Source organism: Triplophysa dalaica, chromosome 5 (assembly GCF_015846415.1).
Source record: "Triplophysa dalaica isolate WHDGS20190420 chromosome 5, ASM1584641v1, whole genome shotgun sequence".
Taxonomy (NCBI): Eukaryota; Metazoa; Chordata; class Actinopteri; order Cypriniformes; family Nemacheilidae; genus Triplophysa; species Triplophysa dalaica.
Window position 1 is genome coordinate 22,249,025 of NC_079546.1, and position 25,812 is coordinate 22,274,836.

Sequence of the window (25,812 nt, forward strand, 5' to 3'; positions counted from 1 at the left end):
TTCAGTTCAGTATTGTTTTATTTGTTTTGATGTTTGACATGTGGCATAGCTTTGGAATACCTGTGGCCCAAATCTGGCAAACAGGAGCAGACCGCACAAGTGCCATAATTCCACACCATATGTGGGACAGATGAGTAAAGTATGGGGAGTAAGGTGTGGGCCAGATTTGGGCAGTTAATGAATCAATTGAGTTGACTTAACAAGGGAAGATTGATCTTTAGTGATGAACGCCTGCTGTTCATCAAGTGTTAGATACAAAGCTGATGTAAAGCAAACACAACAAATCTATGTGTAGAACTAATGTGGTGTCTTGAGTTTTAGCTGGAGTTTGAGTAAGTTTGAAATGTTTTAGATGTGACGTAATCATTAGGGTGGGGAGGATTCTCTTTAGTGGGGTACTTGGACATTGTTTAGATTACTTATCCCATTTATTTTGCTGTTGCAAAATGAGTTAAACTGACACACTGCTTGTGGTTTAAAATGTTTGTTGTATATAGACTTTGCTTAAAGTCATCAGAAACTGATGATGGTTTAATGCAATATTGGTCAAGCTAGAGATGCCGATGTTAGTCAATAGTCATACAAATAAGACTATTTTTCATCTGTCTCTTACACTAAGCCTTACTTGATAGTAATGCTGTACAGTCCTACTATAGGGGTCCACCTGAGTAGGGGTGACTCTAGCAGTACTGGACTTGGTTCCAACAGACCGCTCTCCGCCTGGTCTGTTACCAGAATGCCAATTGTTAGTGATGGATGGAATGCCTATAATTCACCCAATGGGGGAAAGTAGGGAGGCTATATAGCGCACTCTACTCACCTGAGGAGGGGAGAAGGCACTTTCGCAGGCGTACGCCCAGGCCAGATGCCTGTCCTATACGGTAGGGTGTAAGACACCGGCTGACACTGGTTCCACTCGGAGGTTGTACAACCTCACAAAGGTGCTGGGCTTGGCCCAACCCGCAGCATTGCATATGTCTGTCATAGAGGCGCCTTGTGCCAGAGTCCACGAGGAGGCCATACTCCAGTTAGAGTGGGCTATCACTGCCCGTGGGCCCGGGCAATCTTGGGATGTGTACGCCAAGGAATGGCGTCCATAATCCAATGCGCCAGCCTCTGTTTGGAGACAGCCCTCCCCTGGTGCTGTATTGCAAAACAGACAAGAGCTGCTCAGAGCTTCTAAGGCTCTGTGTGCGATCCAAGTAGAGGCGCAGTTTGCTGGACTAAACACTTTGGAAGTTGGGTCTTTCTCCCCAGAGGGGATGCCTGCAGGTTCACCACCGGGTCCCGGAAGGGAGTGGTAACCGGGCCAGTGTCTCAGAATGACGTGAGAGTTACCGCCCAAATTCTAGGCACCCATGGGACACGAAGAATGCTGGAGGCATCTCTACATCTTGTAGAGGCAAGCGCAAGCAGCAAGTGGTCTTCATCGTATGTGGGGAAGACAGGCATCTATGAGGGGCTCGAAAGGCTGTACCAAGGCCATGTAGGACCAATTGTGGTCCTAAGATGGTACGGAGCGCGGCAGATGCCGCAACGTGGATGGGGAGAGATTACTCTCTAGTCTCTGTAAAAAGGTTAACACTGACCCGACCAAGAAACTCCATGGGTCCTCCACGTGGGGAGAACACCAGGTCTTGAAGAGGCGCCACTTATAAGCGTACACACGCCTAGTGGTGGGGGCTCTAGCTTCACTGACCGCCGGTGGCAAGCCACTCAAGGCCTCCTTGTCCCATCCAGGGGTCAGGCATGGAGATCCGGGGAGGCTGGTTCCACCTGTTCCTGGCCGAACCGCTCCCCTATGAGCTGGACTGCACGAGGATGGAGTCGCTTCTCTCCGCGGGGCGTTCCCTGGCGAGAGAGCGCAACGGCTGTCTGGTCAGGTTGCCAGGGATAAACGTGGCTCCATAGGTGGAGGCATCATCGGACGAGGTGTGAGCGCCACGGCAGTTGTGCTGTCCGACTGGATTAGCACTTGTTTGTCCTGCACTAGGGGTCTCAGCCTCCTTAGTGCCAGAAGGGCAGTTGGGAACCCGTCCACTGACCCGATACTGCGTGCCCGTTGCACACTGCACCCCTCCCCACATGGAGGCGTCTGTCAAATCATGAAGCGCCTCGAACCTGCCCGAGCGGGCCCCAGCTTGGAGAAAGTCAGATCTGACCAGGGTATGAGGTGCGCAGACACTGAGGTGTAACCATAATCCGCCTGGTGTGCCGCCGACCAAGAAACCTGACTCAGAGGCCAGTTCTGAAGCGGCCGCATGTGCATCAACCCGAGAGGGATTACACCTGCCGGAGACGCCTTGTGCCCCAGGAGCCTCTGAAAGTGTTTCAGCAGGACCCTGGAGTCCAACTGATCAGTTTCATCAAATTCTGCACCGACTGCTCAAGCTCGTTGGTGAGACATGCTGACATACGGACAAAGTCTAGTTCCATTCCAGAGTTAAGAGGAGCTGTGTGCTGGGGAGAGCTTGCTCTTTTCCCAGTTGACCCGTAGGCCCAGACGGTCTAGGTGCCGAAGCACGAGGTCCCTGTGACCATTCGTGGAGACAGGGCCCGACCTAGTACTGATACGCTCTTCCGCTCTTCTTTACCTCATGTCGAGGAAGGAATGAGATGTAAGAGTATGCGCCCTACGGGTCGATTGTCACAAACCAATCTTTTTGACGAACCCAAGATGCGCTTCTGTATCAGCATCCTGAAAGGCAGCTTGTTTAGGTGCTTGTTCAGGAGGCGTAGATACAGAGTGGGGCACTTTTACGGCACTATGAAGTCCAGGCTGTGAAACCCGGAAGACATCTCGGTTAGAGGGACAGGTTCGATCGCACCTTTCGCAAGAAGGGAAGCAACCTCAGCCTAAGCACCGAGCCTTCTGCCTAGAGGAGAGTGCCCCGAAACTTGACGGGTACCTGTCGAAACTGGATCACTTAACCGAGACGGATCGTCCTCTCTAGCTCGCGTAACGGGCTGGTGCACTCTCGAGCGCCCAAGAACAGTGGTTGCGGAACCGGAGGGATGATCTGCTTTACCGTGCCGTGGAATGCAGGTTGCGCAGGGTGGGACCCCAGGGAGGTTGGTATATAAAAAATATGCTGCATTAAAATGATTAAACCATCAAAACAAAAAGCTTTTAAACAACAAAATATTTAAATTATGATTTTTCAGTACACTACTCTTTCTTTTGTATTGTAATGTATGATTATGAAATGAATTGTGAATTTGCAACGTGCAACACATTTAGAACACATGAAGAGTGCAGAGCATGTGCACTCTCTTGCCGCTATAAGTTTAACGTTCTTTCTTAGCCAAATAATTACCTTACCCCTGTGTGTTTGTAAAGTTTGCTGATGAGATATAAAACATAAACAGTATTCAATGGGCATGCTGGGAATTGAATAGGGTAACACTTCAGACTAGGAGGAAATTCTCACTATTAATTAGTTGTTTTAGCATGCCTATTATTGGCATATCGGCGTTTTATTAGTACTTATAAAGCACATATTCAGCATGACCATACACAGCTTATTGGCCAGTATTAAATGAACTCTACTGGGTGTCAATATATGTCTCCAAAATATACAATGTTAAAAATGAACACTAAAGCAGTGTTGAAGATAATGAGGAAGTGATGATTGATCATTAAAGATGAACACCTGCTGTTAACAAACACATTTACTGAAGAAAACGTGAACTACTTTTCCTGTAGTTGTCATATTGTGCTTTATAAAACGGTTAGTTCTGGTCCTTGATTCTGATTGGCTGAGCGGAGTTCTAAGCGGTTATAAAATACCCCTATATATAACGGCTGACTGCAACACACAGCCTAAATATCATTGTATTTACTTTATTTTATGAAACCTTGCTAAGCATATGGACAAAAGCTTTTAGTCAGATATTTTATCAAACATCAGAGGTGTGATGCTATAAAACAAATTGGAAATATGTTTAGGACTTTATTACTGCCTTATCACTGCATTTACAACGATCTTCAGGGCTGTTTACGTTCTTGCGACTGCTAGAGCGATTCTTGAGTCGAAAGCCCGTTGCAACACATTTCGATTAAGCAGGACACTCACTGAGAGTCGTTTCCTTCGGACATCTTGCTATCGATAATTTTGTTGCTTGTCACCTTTATTTAGGTTTGTATGAAGAGTGTTGATGTCTAATTGTATCTTAGAGAGAGTGTCAATTCTTTGGGCAAGTAAATGTTTATGCAGACTGATTTAAGTGATCTTTCTCCTACGGCACCATTATTTATGTATTACACAAAACATTTTACATTAACAGCATTGAAACTGAAACCTACAAAATAAAAGTTCCACAATCATCCTCATTTATCACTGTAGCTAATCTTGTTTTTAAACACCATGCAAGTGTCATTAAATCAAAAACACTTTAACAGTTGTAAAATGATTAACAATCAAAAGTCCGAGGCTAAGACCTTAACTAAAGGAAACTTAACTTGTTTGTTAACAGCAGTTGTTCTTCATTAATTATCAATTGTCACTTAATTAGTTATTAGTTGTTAGCTTATTATATTTAAAACGGCTTCAGTGTTGCTTTAACACCATACAGTGTTGAGACATATATATAGCCATTAAGAGGTAATTTCACATTGGCCATCCCAAATCCTAACCAATACCTCAACCTAACAACTACCTTAATAACTATAAAAAAGCAACAAATTAAGTGTTTATTGCAGAAAAAGTCATAGATAATGGTTTGTTAATAGCATGGATTGCCCCCTATACCGAAGTGTGACCTTGAACTATTTTGGGCTCATATTTTTGTACATCTGACTATGAAGGAGTGAGTGCCTCACCAGCCATGAACCCTACCGCATGTCACTGGTATGTATCTATAAGCTAACACTGGTCTCTCCCCACAACACCTGCCCATGTTCTCCATTGATTCTCCTCACACCACAACTCAATCTGTCTCCACTGGCCGTTTTTTCTAACCCTTTCTGTCCCTGCTCTCTTGTCCGCATAGCGGGCTACTAATAATTTGGCCTCCTTAATCACATTGTCTTCGCGATCCATTGTTTGCCTTTTGTCTCCATCAACTGCTCTACCTCCCATTACATCACTTCCGGTTTGGGCTGTTTCAAGATCCGGAAAAAAAAATCTTGCAAAAAACGATATATTAGGATATTTTTAATAAAATCTCATTCCTGTGCTATCCATTTACTCTAACCTGGAATACGCATTTTAAGACTCATTTTCTCACCTGTTGGAGGATTTTGTCGCTTTCAGCAGCTACACCACCACTGGATGAAAACTTAAGTCTCAAAAAGATTTTTTGTCTGTTAACTGAAAGTACAAATAAAAAAATCACATACAAATAAAATCACTGATATTCAGAGAAAACATTGGGTCCCAATGAACCAAAGCAGAATTAAATTTTACTTGAACACTATATTTACACGACTAAAAGGGTTCCCTACTGATGATAATGTTGTTAAAGTGATGATCATTTACATGAATCTGTGATAAATGACTAAAAAAGCTGAAATATGCATGACATACAATAGCTACTAATGTCACTTTGCAAAGAAAAACATAATACACATGACATCTTTGCTTTTACACAACTCTACCAAACAGTCCATTTTAAAGAATTACCTCCATTGACCCCAACCTCACACATAGAGAGAGTAGTTGTACGTCCAGTCATGACCAGATTCACATAACGTCCCTCCATCCCATGACATGAGAAACTGATGGTTTCACCATAGAGAAAATTTGAAGTCACAGCACATCTAGAGAGAGAGAACATCAATGAATCTCTATAGAGGTGTTTCATTCAATCAATGAAAACTGTTCAAGTGATTTCATGAAAAACTTTACATGGGATTGTTGTTTCCATTGTTATCGAGGGAGTTTCCAATACGAATCTCTGCTCCGTTGATTTGATTCAAACAGCAGTCTGATCTAGCAGTGATGACCACTGTACTGATGTCATGAACATCTAGTAGATCCAGCCTCCACCATGGGTTACTTTCAGATGATGTAGCAGAGCAGTATTGAACAAAACCATCTATGGCACTTTGAGCTACCCAGGCACTTAGACCTCCCCATGTGGATGATTGCGTCACTGTTCCTTTTAATGCTAAATTCTCAAGAAGTATAAGTCAGTTCCCTATCCATATTTCACTCGTATGCGTAGCAGGACGCTATGGGGAAAACTAATTTTTCTCCGATGACTGAAGCTTTACAATAACGCAGTGAATACTGCACGGGCATTGATGCGTTTGAAATAAAACTTCTCCTTCAACTACGACTTCTACCTCGCAAGAAGTCGATGAAAAGAACTGCAGCGCGGACTGGACCTCTCTGCTCAGTGAATTTGCCGGTTCCCTTCCGCCATCCGGTAAAGCTTTTAAAAGTAAATTTCCTGAGCAAATTTCCTTTGCAAATTTCCTGCGTCGTTGTTGTAAATGCCGCGCCGTCCCTGTCACTCATGTAGGGTTGCCTTGATGTACGACCCTGCCCCCCTGCCGTCTGTAGAGCACAGTGAACCCATGCCTAGCATGGATTTCAAGCTTTTTATGGGTCCTTACTAAGGCTATGGAAGAGCTGGACTTAGAGTGGTCCTCTTCGGAGGAACCCACTCACAGCCACCTAGACGAATGATTCCTGCCGGGGTGCCGCCTAGCCCTTTGCCTCAGAAGACAACACTCATTGCCACAACTGGCCCAACCGGCTCATCTATGCCTTCCCCCTGATTGCTCTTATACCACAGATGATGAGGCGCACATGGTGCTGTTTGTAGCCCCATTCTGTAAGAACCAGCCTTGGTTTACGGAACTGTCTCAGGTGCTCGTAGGCAGCCCCGTGGCCTATTCCCCGGAGACGGGACCTCCTGTCTCAGCCAGGCAACACCATTTGGCACCCCAAGCCAGAGCTGTGGGCTCTGCACCTTTGGCCTCTCGACGGGAGCCTTCAATCCTTCCCAAGAGTGTCATGAACACGATATCACAGGCTAGAGCTCAGTCTACAAGACAACTCTTTACCCTTAAGTGTTCTGTCTTCTCCGCCTGTGTGCAACTTGTGGCACAGACCCAGAATCCTGTGACATATCACTAATTCTGTACTTCCTGCAAGAGCTGTTGGATAAGGGCTGCTCCCCTTCCACACACAAGTTTTATGTGGCAGCAATCGCAGCTTCCCATGCCCCCATAGCAGGCTAAGGAGTTTGAAAGAACGTCTTGATCCTTCGCTTCTTAAAGGGTTCCAGGCGGTTACGCCCTCCTTGCTCCCTCACCGTGCCCATATGGGATCTACCCACTGTGTTGAGAGCTCTGAAGGGTTAGAAACACCTGTGTCTCGTTTCAGTAAATGGTGAGAAGATGCTTATAAACCACCTTTGTGGTGGCAGGAACTGGACAGAGAACGGCTGAGGACTCGAGGACAGCATACGGACTAACAGCCTGAAGCATACAGAGTGAATTATGAGTTATTGTTAAACGTTAGCGCAGTGGCTCACAGTTTATTTGTTGAAATAAAAGAATCTTACGAGTCCCAGCCACAGCCGACCCTGTCTCTTTCCTTCCGTACATTTGAACCCTGCTACACTGCTCTTTCCAGTCAGAGCGCTTAAAATTTACATAGAGCATTCCGCCGCCGGTTGGAACAGCTTCTTGTCTGCTCCAGTGACTGCACCAGAGGGTCCCCGGTCACAATGCATAGACTATCTAAATGGATAGTTGAGGCTATCGCACTGGCATATTCTTCCTTGGGCCTCAATACCCCACAGGAGTTGACATTTATTCATTTGGCAGACGCTTTTCAATGCGTATTTGTAAAGCTTCAGTCATCGGAGAAAAAGGAGTTTTGCCATTAGCGCCCTGCTACGCAGTAGACATTATTCAGTCTATCTGTAGATATATATCAAGTCATGACTCATGGCAACATTAAAAGATGAATATGACTTTATCAATGTCTGTTTCAACATGTGTGTTCTATCAGTTTGATTCATGGCTTTTTCATTTGACAAATCTAGGGTTGGGAATCGACATTCGATTCCAATTCTGGAATCAGATCCGTAAGAAAGGAATCGGATCCTTTAAAAAAAAAGTATCGAAATACAAAGAACACCGGCACATGATGTTACACGTGAGATCCCCTTCTCACTTGCTTTGAAAGGAAGGCTCACACAGGATACTTTTTTTCATGTTCAGCAGTAAGTAATGTCACAAAATAAATATTTGTAATATTGCTTGGCTTTACTACTTTAACACCGCTTTGGTATGGAAACTAAGAATCATTAGGAATCGAAATTGAAAAATTTGAAAAGATGCCCAACCCTAGACACAACACACATAAACCACAGACTCACAGCTGAAACACTTTTCACTTCACATTGAAATATCTCTCTGATACTTTATAAACGATTTTAATGTAAACTATTTGATAATAATAATGTTCCACTTGAAAGTTTTGCAACACAGACATTTTTTTGATTTAAGAATATTCATTGAAATCAACTGTTCCAAAAAAAACCTATATTGTAAAATGAATTAAATAATAATAATCATTCTGCAAAAATCTTCATTTGATATTCAATGATATTCAATGATATTTTCAGTGGAAGCTTTTGAACGTCTAAGCATCTAGATGATTATTATAAACACAAACCTACCAGAATGAAGCATTAGAGACACATTCTCATGAGAATTAAACTGTCATCTAACCACAAACTTACAACAATGAATGAACAATAAAAATTCAAAAACCATTCTACATTTCTTTGTGAAGAATCAAAATGATTGATTACCTGCTAAACAATCTGGAACAGAAACAAGACCTGTTGAAAAAAAACAATAATTTTACACTTATCTGAAAATCAGTTAAATTAAGTTTACTTTTAGGTCTTTTTTGTTGACTTTTCAAGAATACTTTTAAAGATTTGAATACAGGATGACTGACAGCATGTATAATGTTGAGATGATGATGTGAGTTGTACTCACCAGAAAGTAAAATCAGATGAATGAGTTTCTCCATCTCTCTGCCAAACAAAAGGAATATGATAATAGAGAATAGAAGAGAAAAGAATTGAGTCTTGTTTGGATTATGAGCAAAACTAACCTCTTCGCTTAGTGTGAACTACTTTCTTCTTCACTCGTCAATCAATACATCAGTACATCCCTCTGGACATTTGCCTTTCTCTCTCCACCCTCATGATAACATCACTCAATGACTTTAACGTCTAAAACACTTATTTACAAATCAAATCTGTTGTCACAAATAATGAATTGCACATTTGGACATTTCTTTCAGGAAACCAGCAGATAAACAAAGAAAATAACTTTTGTGTTGATTAATTTCTTTGCTGCATTGATTTGTGCTGCAGAAGTCAATGCAAACTTGTTTTCTCTTCCTGAAAATCTCTCTCATTGTGTTCTTTGTTAAGAGTTCAGAATAAAGTCACTTTCGTACAGACAAATTAAATGAGATCTATAATGATATTTTAACACAAGTACAAAAAGAAATCAGGACCAACTATTAAATTAACTCGATTCTACACAGGAAAATTATTTTCAATGGCATCATTATTATTCTTTGCATAAGTTAAACTATTATATACTGCAAAACAACATCATAGAGATCATTTTAAGTTCATGCGCATACATTTTTAAAAGAATGTGTCCAAAAGCTAAATGTTGTGCTTAATTCAACTTTTCAATATGCTGCCTTTTGTAAATCTATAATTCCTTTTAACCAGTATTACAAACATAAGTTTGATCTCTGAAGGTGTCGGGAGATTTTTTTCCAGTAGGAAAACCTGTTGTTCACTTGAATGTTTTGGATATGCAAATTTTGCAGACCCAAATTCTCTACGAGTAAATTTAAATGATCTTAGTACACTCAAATCATGTCTTGAAACTGAATATTGAGTTCAGAAGTGTCTTGTTTTTCGTCTTGCTTGGCTTTCAATGTGTGAAAAGGACATCAGATCTTGATCTCTTCTCATCTGTGATTAAAAGAAGATCATGTCATAGTGTAAAACAATGTTAAAATATATTCCACTATAGATTACAAAATAAATGCTGAAAAATCATAATGTCACTCAAGACGAGTAATGTAATCTAAATACTTTGAATACTGCTCATCTAAAATCATGCTATTTTAATGGTTTGTAGTGAATGTTTTACCATTTGAGATGTGTTGAGTTGAAGTCTGGATCTTGAAGACATTTGCATAACAGGTGCGTGTTGTCAACATGTACAATGTTAAATCGAATATAAAGTCATTCATCATTTTTTTCATGTCCTAGTTTTACACACAAGTCTTAGTCACAGACTTAAGCTGTTTGGCCTGTCTAAACTAAAAAAAACTTTCAAAGATAAATCTTAAATACATCAGTGTCGCTTTTGTTGTTTTATACTATGGTCTGACTGAATACTTGATTCTTAAGGGGCACTAAGGTGTATATTAAACTGTTTAATAAACAGGTAGTTCCAGTCAGTTTTTATCACCATGATTCTAAATCAATCCGCTCCATGTAATATAAACATATCACCACACAGGCACACCTACTCGCACAACAGGATAGTCCTACTGAAAACAATCACTGGAAACATTCAGATATCAAACTAATGTTTGCATACTGGTTTATCAGGAAGAGAAAACATTCTGTCAGTCTTTCATTGACTTATGTTCATGATAGAAATCAATACAGCAAAGAAATGAATCAACACAAAGTTTTTTTTTCATCTGCTGGTTTCCTGTAAGAGATTTCCTTTTGCAATTGATGATTCATACCATCCTTGTGACACCATATTTGATTTGTAAATAAAACTTAGGGACTCCATTGGTTTCAATAAATCTCCATTGCTATACCTGAATAGACATGTCCTGATGAAGACCTACACATGTCAAGTTCAAGTGTAAGCATGTTATTTAATAATTTATAAACAATGATTCAAGTCAATAAGATAACCTTCTAATAATGCATTTGTTGACATATTGTTAATGACATATTAACAAGCCTACATTTTTATATTTTGTACCTCTAAACTGTCTTTCTTTCTTTCTTTCTTTCTTTCTTTTTTATCTATTATCGACTTTGTGTCAGCCACTACCTTTCGTTGAAATAGTTTATTGTTTTTTAATAGCATGGACACAAAATGGTCGTGTTCAATTCAACTCAATTAAATTTTTTTGTATATGACATTTCTTCAGTCGAAGAAGCTGAACATGACTTAACAAACCTCAGCTTATTACCTGCAATTGTTTTGTTTACATCATGTTTGAAAAGATAAATCGTTTTAATAGGTTAGGAAAAGTTGTACTAAATATGGTTTTGTTTTTCTTTTTAGACAATGACGAAACCTCATCCCCACTGCCAAAGACCCAGCAATGCCAGCAGCAAAATAGTTTGGTTACCAGACAAAAATGTAATGTAAGGCAAGGCAAAAAAAATATTATGGAAAGTGCAAGGAGGTCCATCACCAAAAAACTCAGAAATCCCGCTTGTGTGCTTGATTCTGCCCACATTGCTTTAAGTCTTGTTTTGCGAGTGTAGTAAGAAAATACCGCATCCATTATATTCTGTTTACTGGATAGCACATCTAGCTATAGATATATTTATAATTCATAGGAAATAATATGATTATATAGGGGCAGTTGTTACATAAGTGTTAGAGAGTCTGACTTGCAACCCAAAGATTGCAGGTTCAAGTCTCAAGACTGGCGGGAAATGTATGTGGGGGGAGTGTAAGAACAGCACTTTCTCCAATCTCATTACCACAACAGAAGAGCCCTTAAGCAATGCGAATAACCCCCAATGTGTGGGTATGAGGGCGCATGTTATGTCAGAACCACCAATATCATGTCTCTCGACACAAAACAGGAGGCTATGTCATGATCCTGCCACTAGACAAAGAAAGAGATTAGAAGGAGGTGTACAAATACTTTTGGCAATATAGTGTAGGTGTACACCCAGAAAAAAAACGGAGTATCTAAATCTAACCAAACATTAACATATCCTTAAGGATTTCTTTAGGTCTTGTCTCAAACCCAACCTTATGTGGACTCAGACTTGACTCCATTCGACCTTCTCTGGACTCGGTCTTGACTCTGCCTCGAATGAGCTGGTCTCAGCTACAACACTGTTTTAATTCTAGATTAATAGAGTCATTGAAAAGACGTGTACATGTTGAGGCAAAACAAGTGGTTTTGTTCCTAGTCTAATGATTTGAGCATTATGGCACTTGAAAACTATTTTGAAAACAATTTAAAAGTATAAGGATTACGGTACTCAACTTGAGAAATCTACTTGTCTTTTTGGACAGGGTTGTAGTGGAACACATGTTAACATCATTATGTGTTCTTTCGTTTTGAATTACAGATGAACTGACAGAAGTGATGATGAACTACACAAAACAGCAATGATATCATGAAAGGCCTTAGAAACTAAACAAGACACCATTTCATATCTTTGACCTCAAGATTCAGTTTTTCAAAATGATTTGACTGTTCTGAGATCCAAATCCAGACATTGTTGAAAAACATAAATCTTGCACAGTCATTTATATAACACTGCAACATAATAATTGACTTACGTTGAATTGTATAAAAGAAGACTCTGTTTGTGATGTAAGATTCACACACAGGAAAGTCCCTGGTGTAAAAATGTACACCCTAGTGTCAAGAGACCACATAAGTGCTGCACATATATTTATTGTATTGCTTTACATCAGCTGTGTTTCTAAATACTTCATGAACAGCAGGTGACATCACTAAAAATCAATCATCACTTGTAAAGTGAACTCAATTGATTCATTAACTGTCATGGTTCCGACATCTTGTCTTGTTTATTCTTGGTCTTGTGGCGGAGCCATGACATAGTCTAAGGTTGTTTGTGGAGAGAGAGGTTGGACCTAAGAGATCCTCTCACTCTCTCTCCGTGTCTGGTCGGTATTTCCCGCCCTTTTGTCTCGTTAGCTTTCCCATTAGTGTTTCATTACCCACACATGCCCCTTGTTAATTATCCTTTGTCTGTCTCCCTTTAAAACAAGCTCATGTCTATTGTCCTGTGCTTGTGTATTGTTGCTTGTATCTTGTTTCGTGTAGTCATCCGTGCAATTCTTAAAGCTGTAGTTCCTGTTACCATTTGCTACTGTTTTTCGTTGCTCCTGTATTGTCTATGTAAGTGTAGCCAAGTGTTGTTCATAGTGTCTTGTTTTGTTTTTCTAGTATAGTTAGTTTATGTCTTTGTTTTCATTTATCAGTTATATCTTATTAATAAATTAACATTTCACACCAGAAAGACTCTGCTTCAGTGTAAATGTGTACACCCGTAGGTACAGACTCATATATACACCAGAGTGTACATGTTTACACCAGGGACTTTGTTGTGGCACACAAATAAGATGTAACATGACATGTTAAAGTTCAATATTTGCATTCTTGTGTGTGTGGGTGGGGGGGGGGTTGTTGACACATTCAGTTCTTTTCCTTATGCATTTGCCTGAAGCTCTTCTCCGATTATTTAAAAATGTTCTGCATTCAAGTGTGATTTGGATGAAATGTAAATGTGGTACTGCTCTTCCTTGTCTAGCTGGCCAGTACACTCAAAAAAAAAAAAAAAATTCAAACTTCCATTCCTTGTATAGCATACATAGTTAATTTTAGGTTAAAATAATTACAATTAATATAATTTATATTTACAAATAAATGTCTTTTCGTTTCATTGAAGAAATGTTAAATTGTCCAGGTTGTACATATAAAGAGAGAAAGGGAACTTGGATTAAAGGTGCAGTTTGTAGAAATTTACGCTAGAGGGTGCACGATCAAAACAACAATAATTGTGTAGCTTGATGACGCTGTGTAGAAGCATGGAATGATGGGATATGTTGCCTTCAACTCTACTGCTGATGGTACCGCTGATACATCAATCTCATGGAATGAGAAATCATGTTAGCTGAAGAGGTAGAGTAATAAAGTTTTATAAATATTGCGTTTGATGAAATCATTTTATTTCATTATAATGAATTAGACCCGAGTAATGTAAGGTTTAAAACTAAATTTTTTGTCATAGATGTTAAAACCTGGTGTGAACAAGGCAGATTTCATCACAGCTTTTGCCAAACATTCTGGTCTTTCTCTTTTAGCACTTACCGAAACCTGGATTAAACCGGAGGACACTTCCACACCGGCTGCCCTCTCCAATAATTACACTTTCTCCCACAGCCCACGCATATCAGGGAGGGGTGGAGGAACCGGACTACTTCTTCCTAATGACTGAAAAATTCAAACAGCTGGCACACTCTTGCAACAACACTGCCTTTGAATGTTACTGTCATCCACCCTATTAAAATGCATGTTGCAGTTATCTATCGTCCCCCAGGGCACCTTGGACTTTTCTTGGTGGAGTTGGAAGAGCTTCTGTCATCTTTTCCGGAGGACGGTACTCCTCTTGTGGTACTTGGAGACTTCAACATCCACCTGGAAAAACCACAGGCTGCTGACTTCAACAACCTGACTGCATCGTTTGACCTCAAGCGGGTCCCAACTTCAGCGACTCATAGATCTGGTAATCAACTCGATCTTATCTACACACGCCATTGTTTCACCCATCACTCCCAGGTCACCCCGCTACACAAGTCAGATCATTTCCCCATAACTCTTGATCTCAACTTAATTCCTCCAGACACTACACATGCTCCCCCACTGGTCACATTCCGACCTACGATCAGGCTCTCCCTCCCGCTTATCCTCTGCAGTCTCTGATACTCTCCCACCCCCTAAACAGTTATCTATCCTTGATGCTAACACCGCCACCCAAACCCTTTGCTCCTCACTAACCTCCTGCTTAGACATCTATCAACTCATCTCTCGCCACTGGTACATTTCCTACACTCTTCAAAGAGGCCCATATTACCCCACTACTTAAAAAACCTACTCTTAATCCTGCACTGTTAGAAAACTACAGACCGGTATCCCTCCTCCCCTTCGTAGTGAAAACTCTAGAACATGTTGTATGTAACCAGCTCTCATCCTTTCTCGCCCAGAACAACCTCCTAAACAGCAACCAGTCTGGTTTCAGGAGCGGTCATTCCACTTAAACTGCGCTGCTGTCTGTCATTGAAGCCCTGAGACTGGAAAGAGCTTCCTCTAACTCATCTGTTCTCGTCCTACTGGATCTATCTGCCGCCTTCTGACACTGTCACCATCACCAACACATCCTCCTGTCCATCCTCAAGGCTAAGGGGGTCTCCGGAATAGTGCTACAATGGTTCAGGTCTTACCTCTCGGGTAGGTCCTTTAGAGTAGCTTGGAGAGGTGAGGTGTCTGAGTCCCAACATCTCGACACAGGTGTGCCTCAGGGTTCAGTGCTTGGTCCGTTGCTATTCTCTGTAAACATGACTGTAGTAGAGTAGGCGGGGCGAGACCGTGGTTCGAGTCCGGTGAGTAATTGTGAATTAGCGCCAGCTGTGCGCACACCGGCCTCGAATCACGTAGGAGATGGGAGCATATAAAAGGAACGAGCGACCGGACCGTCGAAGAGAGAGGACCCGGCCCGAACTTGTGTTATGTTTGTATTTATATTTATGTTCATGTTTTGTTCGCCGGCGGTCGCCGTGAGGGGCCGCCGGCTGTTATATTAATTTATTAAATGTTTAAATGTTTGCCGGTTCCCGCCTCCTTCCTTCCATTTTATTGAGATGTGTTACAATGACATCCCTAGGCTCTGTCATCCGGAAAAATGGCTTTTCCTATTACTGCTATGCGGATGATACACAACTCTACCTTTCTTTTCACCCAGACGATCCAACGGTTTCTGCACGCATCTCAGCGTTCCTAGCCGACATCTCGCTCTGGATGAATGACCATCACCTGCAGCTGAACCTTTCAAAAAAAGAACTGCTTGTAATCCCGGCCAATACAAAGACTCATCACAACCTCTCCATTAAACTGGGCTCATCAACCATCACATCTTCCAGAAAGGCAAGAAACCTGGGAGTGGTGATCGATGATCAGCTCAACTTCACAGGTCAAGTTGCCAGCACCGCCCGGTCCTGTAGATTCCTCCTCTACAATATTAGGAAAATTAGACCCTTCCTATCAGAGCATGCTACGCATGTCCTAGTAAAGGCACTGGTCCTGTCCAGACTGGACTACTGCAATGCGCTACTGGATGGACTTCAAGCTTGCACAACCAAACCTCTACAGATGATCCAGAATGCTGCGGAAAGAGTTATCTTTAATGAACCGAAGAGAGCACATGTCACTCCTCTGTAAAAAATCTCTCTCGCGCACCTTCTCCGGATCTGTTCTACCTATGTGGAATGATCTACCCACTGTTACAAGATCTGCAGATTCTGTAGCCATCTTTAAGAAACGTCTGAAAACGCATCTCTTCCGTCAACATCTGACTGATCTGTTCTGACTCTATTTTCTTCTCTACTCTTTAAAAAAAAAAAAATATATATATATATATATATATAATAATGAATGGTTCTGTATACTGTGTTAGGTTATATGACACCAATCTTCTTTTTTTGATTGCACTTATGCTATTGTTGTACTTATAAAACAAAAACACCCACGATGGGGAAACAAATGGGCAGGGCAAACAATATATGAATCAAAACCAAGACTTCCCAAGAAGGGGCAAAAAACTAAACTAAGAAACACTGTCACAACAAGATATATTAGCAACTCACATAGAAGACAGGCAAGGCAAGGCACGACCAGGACAAGATACAAAACGAACAAGCACAGGACAATGAAACATGAGGACTATTTCAAGGGGAACAAACATAGGATAATTAATAGGGAGCAGGTGACACAGATCAAACACTAAGGGAAAGCTAACGAGACAGAAAGGGCGGGAACAGACGAGACTCGGGGAGAGAGTATGGAAAGCCAAAAGGTCAAAAACGTCTCTCCCCACATAAAACAGGGAATTCTGTTTTGGTTCTGCCTCAAGACCAAGAATTAGCCAAGCATGATAGGCAGAACCGTGACACTTATGCTGTCCCAATTGCTTCCATTACCTACCCCACATGTAAGTCACTTTGGACAAAAGTCTGCAGTCTTAAGTGTTCAATTCAATTACAGTTAAAAGTTATTTTGAACATGAGCAATTGAAGCGATTGAATTAAAAATGTTCAAGCATATAACTACGCCCCGAACAGCGCAAGTCATGTAAGGTGGGAGCGCTCTATGAGACAACACATAAATTGACACTGACTAGACCAAACTATTTTAATGGAGCAGAAACTTAGACAAGGCGTAGTAGCATAACAAACAGGCACAGGACAATGAACACAAGGGTATTAAATAGGATGAATAACAAAAGGGTAAATTAACACTAGGCAGGTGTCGGGAATGAAACACTGATGGAAAGCTTTACGAGGAAACGAGAGGGGCGGGGCCAAAGATGAGACCAGAGAGAATGCATGTTATGTCAGAACCAACAATAACATGTCTCTCTCAACACAAAACATGAGGGTCTGTCATGATCCTTCTATTAGACCAAGAAAGACATGACATGATGAGGCAGAATCATGACATAAAATTTGAGTTTGCATCCAACAAACATGATTAAATTAAGCTATATCAGAGCAATAATTATATGTGGAAATTTACCACATAATAAAATTACATTCAACTGAGGTCTGTTTGATTTATTGGGAAGAGGTCAATTGTTCAGTTTTAACAGTATCAAAAGCAGCCTAAAATACTAAACACATGTATTTGAAATACTGCCCATTCCTGTCTATTGCTATTCCATAATTATGGCAGTAGTAAATATGAGGGACATTGAGTCAAAATGATTGATGGTGACTTTTGACCTTTTTTTCCCGGACCACCTACAAGGTGAGGGACCTCCCACATCGGGTTGACCTTTTGACGTGGACATGTTGTGTTTGTTGTTTCTATGATCAATGATGCTCCGGGGATAAATGCAATTCTTACGCATGAATGAAATTACAGGTTTTAAAGGAAATGATGAAAAATAAAAACGGTTTAAAAATAATAATAAATGAACTAGATAGTAAAGTTTGATAACAAACCTAATGTTGGCTTGACAAAGTCTGGCCTGAAGAGTTAAAATGGTTTGCAAAGTTTTAGGTTAGATATTTTTAACATGATGAAAACAAACATTGTAGGCCGGTTGCATTAACTGATTTAACTAGTCTTACAAGTTAAAACTGGTCCTAACTTCTTCAAGTCAGTCATAAAAAAGGTACATTGGTCTAATTAAAATCTAAAAAGTAAGACGCATTAGTTCTAATTAATTGCTAGTCAGTGGGACCAGTTGTTATGACATTGTCTTAATTTAGCAGCTATGCTTATGCAACTGGCCCTACGTGAACCCAGTCTGTAACAACCAGGCAAAAGTTGAAAGAAATACGGTCTTACTATATTTTAACATCAATAAACATGTTTTACACTGTCACGCACACGTCAACAAGATGTTAATGAAAGTTCACAGACATCTTGTAGCTGCAGACGGACAGACGGCGGTCGTCATCATGATGTTTCTTTAAGTTTTTCTGCTCTTATCAGGTCAGTTTCATAAAAATCAATATTGTAACATGACTTTCATCAGGACAGCTGTGTTTACTGTCATCATATGGTGACATGATTGTTCACTATGTCGTCTCTATAGCATAGTGATGCTGTATTTGATGAGGTAAAGTGTTCCCAGCATCAACCACCATAGTGTCCTTGAGCAAGACACTTTACTCCATGTTGCTCCAGGGGAATTGTCCCTGTAATAAGTGCACTGTAAGTCACTTTGGATAAAAGCGTCTGCCAAATGACTAAATTAAATTAAATTAAATTAAATTAAATTAAATTAAATTAAATTAAATTAAATTAAATTAAATTAAATTAAATTAAATTAAATTAAATTAAATTAAATTAAATTAAATTAAATTAAATTAATTAAAAATTAATTAAAGCACCAAAACACACGGACGTCTGAACACTGTCTGTGTTGAACATGAACAGCAAGTGATGAAGATGGACCCTTGTTATTTTAATCCTTATAATAACTTTGGTTAATTTTTTTCAGTGACACAGTGTGATGATTTTCAGATCCAGCACATCCTGAACATGAAGGGCTTGAGAGGCAACGTCACGCTGTCATGGAGAAATCAATCTGACGGGAATGTCTTCCAGAAGCACCAGCAGAACAAAGACACCAAACACACCTGCCATTGAACAACAGCAGCAGCTGCTTCTTTGTTTTGATGTCTTGACATCTTTTCTTCCGTTTATAAATCATCAATATTACATTCACTTGGATTTTATTAATTCTTCATGTCTCTTCATGTCACAGCTCAGGTGTCGTTCTCTGACACACACGCAGATTTAAGTTTCACTTTCATTTCACTGCATCTGTTCTCACGTGCTGAACTGGGCTGACTTCATGAATTCATTATAATTGTCTTTCATAAGTGTGTTAAAAATCATAAATCAATTAGATTTAAGATTTGAATCTTGGAGTGTGTGACAGATTTAACTCACATCACATGTGTTTATGATGATATGGATCAGATAGATTAGTGTTCCTCATGTTATTTTGACCTCTGCTGGTGATTTGTAAGTACAGGCCTGAATGATTTTCACAAATATATCTTGTCTACTTAAGCTCTGATTACATTCAACGTGAGATTCTATTAAATATAAGCTTATTTTTGGTAAAACGTCCTATTTATATGAGACAGGACCGGTTCTGAACATTTGGAGGCCCTATAGGTAACATGATCCCCTCCACCTTTTAGACTAAATAAAGTGTTTTTTACACTGTAAAAATATAACAATTTTAAAAAGTTAGTGATGTTATTAAAAAGTCTGTTTCAATTTGAAATTGTTTCGAAATAAAACTTTTTGGCAGCCGGTATTTATTTTATTGTTATTTTTACAGTCAGACAGCCATTAGTTTTTCACTCTTTTGGATGAGTGTATATTTAAAATGGGTAAAAAGCAACATCATAAATATATGACTCACAATCAGTCGGCTGAAAGAGTTTATTCTCATTATACATTCAGAGACTGGACCAATGGGCTCTAACTATAACTAGTTTTTTTTCTGCCTGTCTGTCACGCACTGGTGCTGGGACCTCTGTTCACCACCTGAGGGCGCCATTCCACTCTGTGTTCTGTCTGTATTTTGTTAGGACTCCAGTTCCCATCATGCTTTATCTTGTTATCATGTATTAGTTTCACCTGTGTCTCATTACCTGTATGTCACCTGATCTGTGTATATAAAGCCCTTGTGTTCAGAGGTATATTGTACAAAACCAAGATAAGGGATTATGTTGGGAAATGGTGGTTATTCTGGCTGAATTTAGCATCAAATTGGTTACATGAAAGCAGCTCAAACTTTACCCGGACATGTTACTATGATGATTCATTCTCTGCAGACCAAGTGTTATATTGCTATGCTAATGATGCTATCATAGGTTTCATAAATATGTGTTTTATAGCAGTAATTGAGATTATAAAACACAGCTGATGAAGTTGCAAAGGTGTTTTTTATATAATCTGTGACGAGGATAACATTGTACATATAGCTCCAACTCCCTTTCACCTGTTCCCTGTTCATGATGTCTTGCACTTTTTTGGAGGATGTACTGCATGAGGAAGCACTAATCCTTCCGGGACAGGTCAGACCCATTGGCCTTTGGAGATGACTATCTCATTGAGAGATACAGATTCTCAGGTGATGGACTAAGATTTTAATGTAGGCTGCTGGGTCCAAAAATGTAGCACCAGACGGCACAAAGCCATAATCTCACTGTACCACAGATGGTCTGTGTTACATTAAGATTGTTTGCATCTGGGAGCTTCCTTTATTCTGTAGGAGAGGCAGAGAACCTCAATAAAGGAACAATTTGCCTCACAATAAAACGTGTTTGTCTGGCGCTGAAGTCATTCTGCAACATATTTATCACCTTCCCTGGCCACAGCAGACCCCTCAACATCAAGGAGGAGTTTTACAAGATTGCAGGTAACCTCAATTTCAATGTGCAACCATTAGTTTCTTATTTGCTCAGTCACAGATCAATACTCACTTTGTTTCGTTACAGCTTTCCCTATCATCATTGGTGCAGTGGATTGCACACACATAAGAATCAAACGCCCATCAGGAGAACATGATGGAGATTACGTTAATACAGCATCAATGTTCAGTTAAGAGTGATTTGTGGTTATTATGACCTACATAAATTAATTCTGTGAATTTAATGACCTTAATGAATAGGTTACAACTTAACATTTCAGATGAACTGTGATGGTGACTGCGTTGTCAGCAATTTAGAGGCAAAGTGGCCTGGCTCAGTGCATGACTCCAGAGTCTTTCAGGCTTGTCCAATTTACGAGAGACTTTCACAAGGTAAGCCAGACATTTTATTTGTACTGTACGCACCTTGGACATCATGAGTGTTTAACTCTGCCGTGTTGTTTGAGTTGCTTGGATCCTGGAAAAAAGAGAGCAAATGCAACAAAGATTAAAACACTGTGTTGCAGTTACTGTGTGCACTGAAATACTCACTTCTCTTTGTAGTTTCTGGATTTCCAGGTCCAGTTTCTGGAGTGTCTGGCAATACATCTAAAGATCCAGCGACATTACTTGTAGCTTTCTCTTTTTGAGTGTGATTTTATCGTCTGCGATCTCTCTCTGTCTATCCAGGTGCTTTATATACAATGTTCTGACAGTTTGTGAAGTCTGTTAAGAAATGTCAAATAGCACAGCAGGATTTGTGCAAAATGTAGATTTACTTTGGCAAATACTCACATTGTTACCAGGCTGCTTAGGAGATGTTTAATATCTGGGTCCTGTTTCACATATTTTCTATTAGCACCACATCACTGACTTCATATCCTTTGACTTCTTGCGCATTAAGTCGGTCCGCTATTGTCTGCCAGGCTTTCTTGAATTAGGCATTGGTATTGCATTTTTTCTTATGGTTCATTTCACCTCTTCATAGAAATCTATCAGGAGCTGTCGTGCAGCGGCCGTGAAGTATTAAGCTTGACATTTATCCATGTCCTAACAAAATACAGACAGAACATAGTGTAATGGCGCCCTCAGGTGGTGAACAGAGGTCCCAGCACCAGGGCGTGACACTGTCTATGCTGGTGTATAAGTGTATAGGGATACTGTAAGTGTGTTCCACTTCCACTTCAAGAGAAAGTAAGAATGAGAAACTATTTACGCAAAAGTAGGAGTTGACAAAATCTTATTATCAGGTACAGTGGGTTATTTAAACAGTCTAGTCGCATTTAATAAAAATAAACTGAAATGTAACACTGCTTCTTCACTCTATGAATTAAATAAAAATCACATTGAAGTAGTATTTTGAACAACCGCAAAGGTGTTTCACCCTGTAACATCACATTTGCTTGTTGAATAATAATAATGTTTAGTTGACAAAAAAATATAATAATGCATTTCTATATCTTTTTATATATAATAAGGGTGTGCATTACTGTCCAAACTGATTTCTTAAAAATAAGTATAATTTATTTTTATTTTTACATGTTTATATTGTGATATGATACACCAAGTATAATACGAAACATTAATGTTCATATGGCACAGCGATCACCTGTTATATGAACTTCAGATAGACAGTATTCAGATCTCCATTTACTTTCTGTTTCTGTCTCATAAAATACAGAAGCAGTTTAGAGATTTTACTCATCAATCATCAATATATATAAGTGTGTATGTGTGTGTGTGTGCGTGTGCGTGTGTGTGTCTGTGTGCGTGTGCGTGTGCGTGTGCGGCTTCAAAAACACTTTTCAAACCTGAATAAAATGTAAAATTAAAAATATTTATTAATTCTATATGTCTATGATATCTACTGTAACTATATACATAATATATACATAATGAGGAATCTCCCTGGATGTTCTTCATCAGAAAGCATTCTTGGATTTCTTGAGCAGAGGTCCGGAGTCATTGTCTTCACTGCCATCATCACGCAAACCCCGTCGCCTCTTACCGGAGGATGAGTTGGTGCGGGAATCGTGGGGTTCAGAAACGACTGAGCTGGACCGATGGCTGAGACTTTGGCTTGTGGAGGAACACGCCGTATAAGAGTTCAGGGGTTTTCGGGAGTGTGAGAAACCAGACCCCTCGGCTCTGTTCTTAAAACAGTTCACTTCCTGTGTGAGCAAGAACCAGAAAACCGGTTTGAAAAGAAGACAGAGCTTGATGCTTGACAAAAGCCTGATGTACAGATTCACAATCTTACCTGCCGTAAGAACATGTTTACATTCAAATCATCAGGAGACACATGACACTTTGTGCAGCTGGGACAAACATGTTCATCTGAATCCAGCAGACACGTTCGAATACCTGCGACCAAACAATCACATATGTTCTCAAAGGTCAAACAAAACTGAGTTATATTTGCTTGTGTAGAGACTCACACTCATCGCAGAAGCTGTTGCTGCAACAGGGCGTCATCACAGCGTCAGTCATGAGATCTTTGCAGATCTGACACAGCAGAGCATTGGGCACCGGATCTTCATCTGGGGTGGATGTGGAGGACTCACTCCTGGTTAAGAAGGGCGGATCTTCTTTCTTTTGAGTTGCATAAGCCTCACTAAACAGAACAAGCGCACAATTATCAACCGAATGCAAATGTGTGTCAGTGGTGAGGTCTCTACAGTTGTAAACTTACGCGTTGATAATGGGAATGACATGCTTTCCACTGCTGCTCAGCATCACTCCCTTCATGTTATGGTCATCCACCTCCATTAAGAAGCTGACAGGAATTCCTGCGCTTCTCCGTATGCGCTTGCTCCCAATAAATGCTGGATCCTGTGACGGCACAAGCAAGGTTGCATTAACATTCACTGCAAAACGTGCACACAAATCCTGTCCACAGTTTAGATATGTGTTACCCGTGTCTTTGGGCAGTTTCTGATGTGATGCCCAGGTACGCCACATTGATAGCACACATAGTTTGGTGGAAGGCCTCCAACCAGCTTGAGTGCTTCACTGGTAAGTGATGAGAGTCATGATGGAGAGCACTTGAAAATTCAGGTCACAATGTGAACGTTATTATACTCACGTGGTAGAATAGTAACAGCGGCTGGACTGGAACATGACAGCTTTAATTTTGTCCTCCTCTGATGCCTTTGCCTCAGCCAGATTCTCCGTCTGTTCATTTACAAATAAATGCTTTATACGCCTTTTTCTACACAAACATACAGTTTACATAGTTTTCATATTGTTTAGTGGATTTCAGTACCTTGAAAAGCTGCTCAAGTGACATTAAAGAACCATTCACTTGCTGTTGAAAGAAGACCAAAGAGATTTATTACCATTCAGAACCCCATCACACCCAGAGAGACAAACTAAAGACACTTAACACAATGTAAACAGAAACCCACCAAATGACATTTAACAGCAATACTTTAGTAGAGAGTTTTAAACGCACATATATTAGCTAAACCACAAACATATTTATATTGAAATAAGTTAATGACAGAAAATATAAAACAAGATGACATGAATTACTTAAATAATGAATTTTAACTTATTGAATTTTACAGTAAAAATAAACTCAGGCCTATTGTTCAAGGCTTCTTCATGGTCAACTCTGACCAGCTTAAAGAGATCCTACAGCACAATATAAACAATCAAGTCAACACTTTTGTTTACATACTGCTTTTGAAGATCCACTTGATGGTTTAGACCAGTTACTGCAAATCAAAACAACAAAGACTCAATGACTGATTGATATTCATTAAAAGATTCATATTCATAACATCATCAAGTGACTTACTTTGCAGGTCTGTTATATGTGGATTTCACCCCAGTGCCAGGGATTCTTCTGACGGTCACCATAGTGTTACTGGGGATGATGTCTGCATCATCAGTGTATTCTGTGGGAAACACACACTTATTTACAGTCTGTCCACACCAACTAAAATAATACCAGGATACTGTATACCGACCACAGTACATATCAATATATAATATATTTATACTATTTACAACCTTAGTTTATAATAAACATACAATATAATACAATACAATACATACTAGTGAGTGTACCAAACGGAGGTGACCTGCAGCGTTTTTCTTAATGTTCATTTAATCATTTATCAAAATAGTGATAAAAGGATAAAGCCTGTGACATCTACCCTCCGTGACTATTTTTCCATAATCACATTTAATACTTTATACCCGTTAAAGAGAGTAAATAAGTCAAAGTTTACATGTAAAATAGCTGAACTTACCTTCATCAGTTTGCTCGTTGGAGATGCGCAGGTCACATCGCTTCAGTTTCTCTCGTCTCATGATTTGTCGTTTCAAATCTCCGAGAGTGATGTGAAGTCCCTCAAAGATCACAGTGTCGTGTGTAAGTTTACTGACAAACTTATAATGAACACACGGCATGTTGCGTTCTGATGCCCCTGCACACAAACAGATGCAATGAATGTAATAAATTGGCAGAAATGCAATAGAAATGAACAGATAATGGTCGGCAAGTTATTAATCACAACAATAATAGATATTAATAACACAAATATGAATATAAGAAGTTAAAATCAGACGACAACGAGGATGTAGAAAGGTGCTCTCGTGAACAGCGATCAAATAGCAACACTAAACAAAACTTTGCTTGTTACTATGGAAACCGATCAAGCGCATCAATTAAAAGCGATCTTGATGACGTCAATGTTTAAGATGCACATCAAGCACAACTAAACAAAAAAATTAAGTTTTATTGAAGTGTGTTAACATTAGTGTTTGGTGTCTATGATTACAGAGTCTAATTACTGTAATAAAATGTAACAGAGGGGATTACTTTTCATTTAT

General features: G+C 39.9%; 2 protein-coding genes across 2 annotated transcripts in view; one reads left to right on the forward strand and one right to left on the reverse strand.

Annotated features, from left to right (window-relative positions):
• The window catches only part of LOC130421320 (uncharacterized), a 503,144-nt gene that overhangs the window by 329,155 nt on the left and 148,177 nt on the right, over nt 1-25,812 (forward strand). The window lies entirely within an intron of this gene.
• LOC130421301 (E3 ubiquitin-protein ligase RBBP6-like) lies at nt 22,794-25,628 on the reverse strand. The gene is made up of 10 exons (XM_056749112.1): nt 25,230-25,628; nt 24,773-24,872; nt 24,653-24,689; nt 24,236-24,277; nt 24,056-24,144; nt 23,886-23,982; nt 23,663-23,802; nt 23,409-23,584; nt 23,231-23,334; nt 22,794-23,141 (listed from the first exon to the last, which is right to left on the reverse strand). Exons 1-10 carry the CDS (start codon nt 25,387-25,389, stop codon nt 22,893-22,895), a joined length of 1,194 nt encoding a protein of 397 aa, XP_056605090.1. The 5' UTR covers nt 25,390-25,628; the 3' UTR covers nt 22,794-22,892.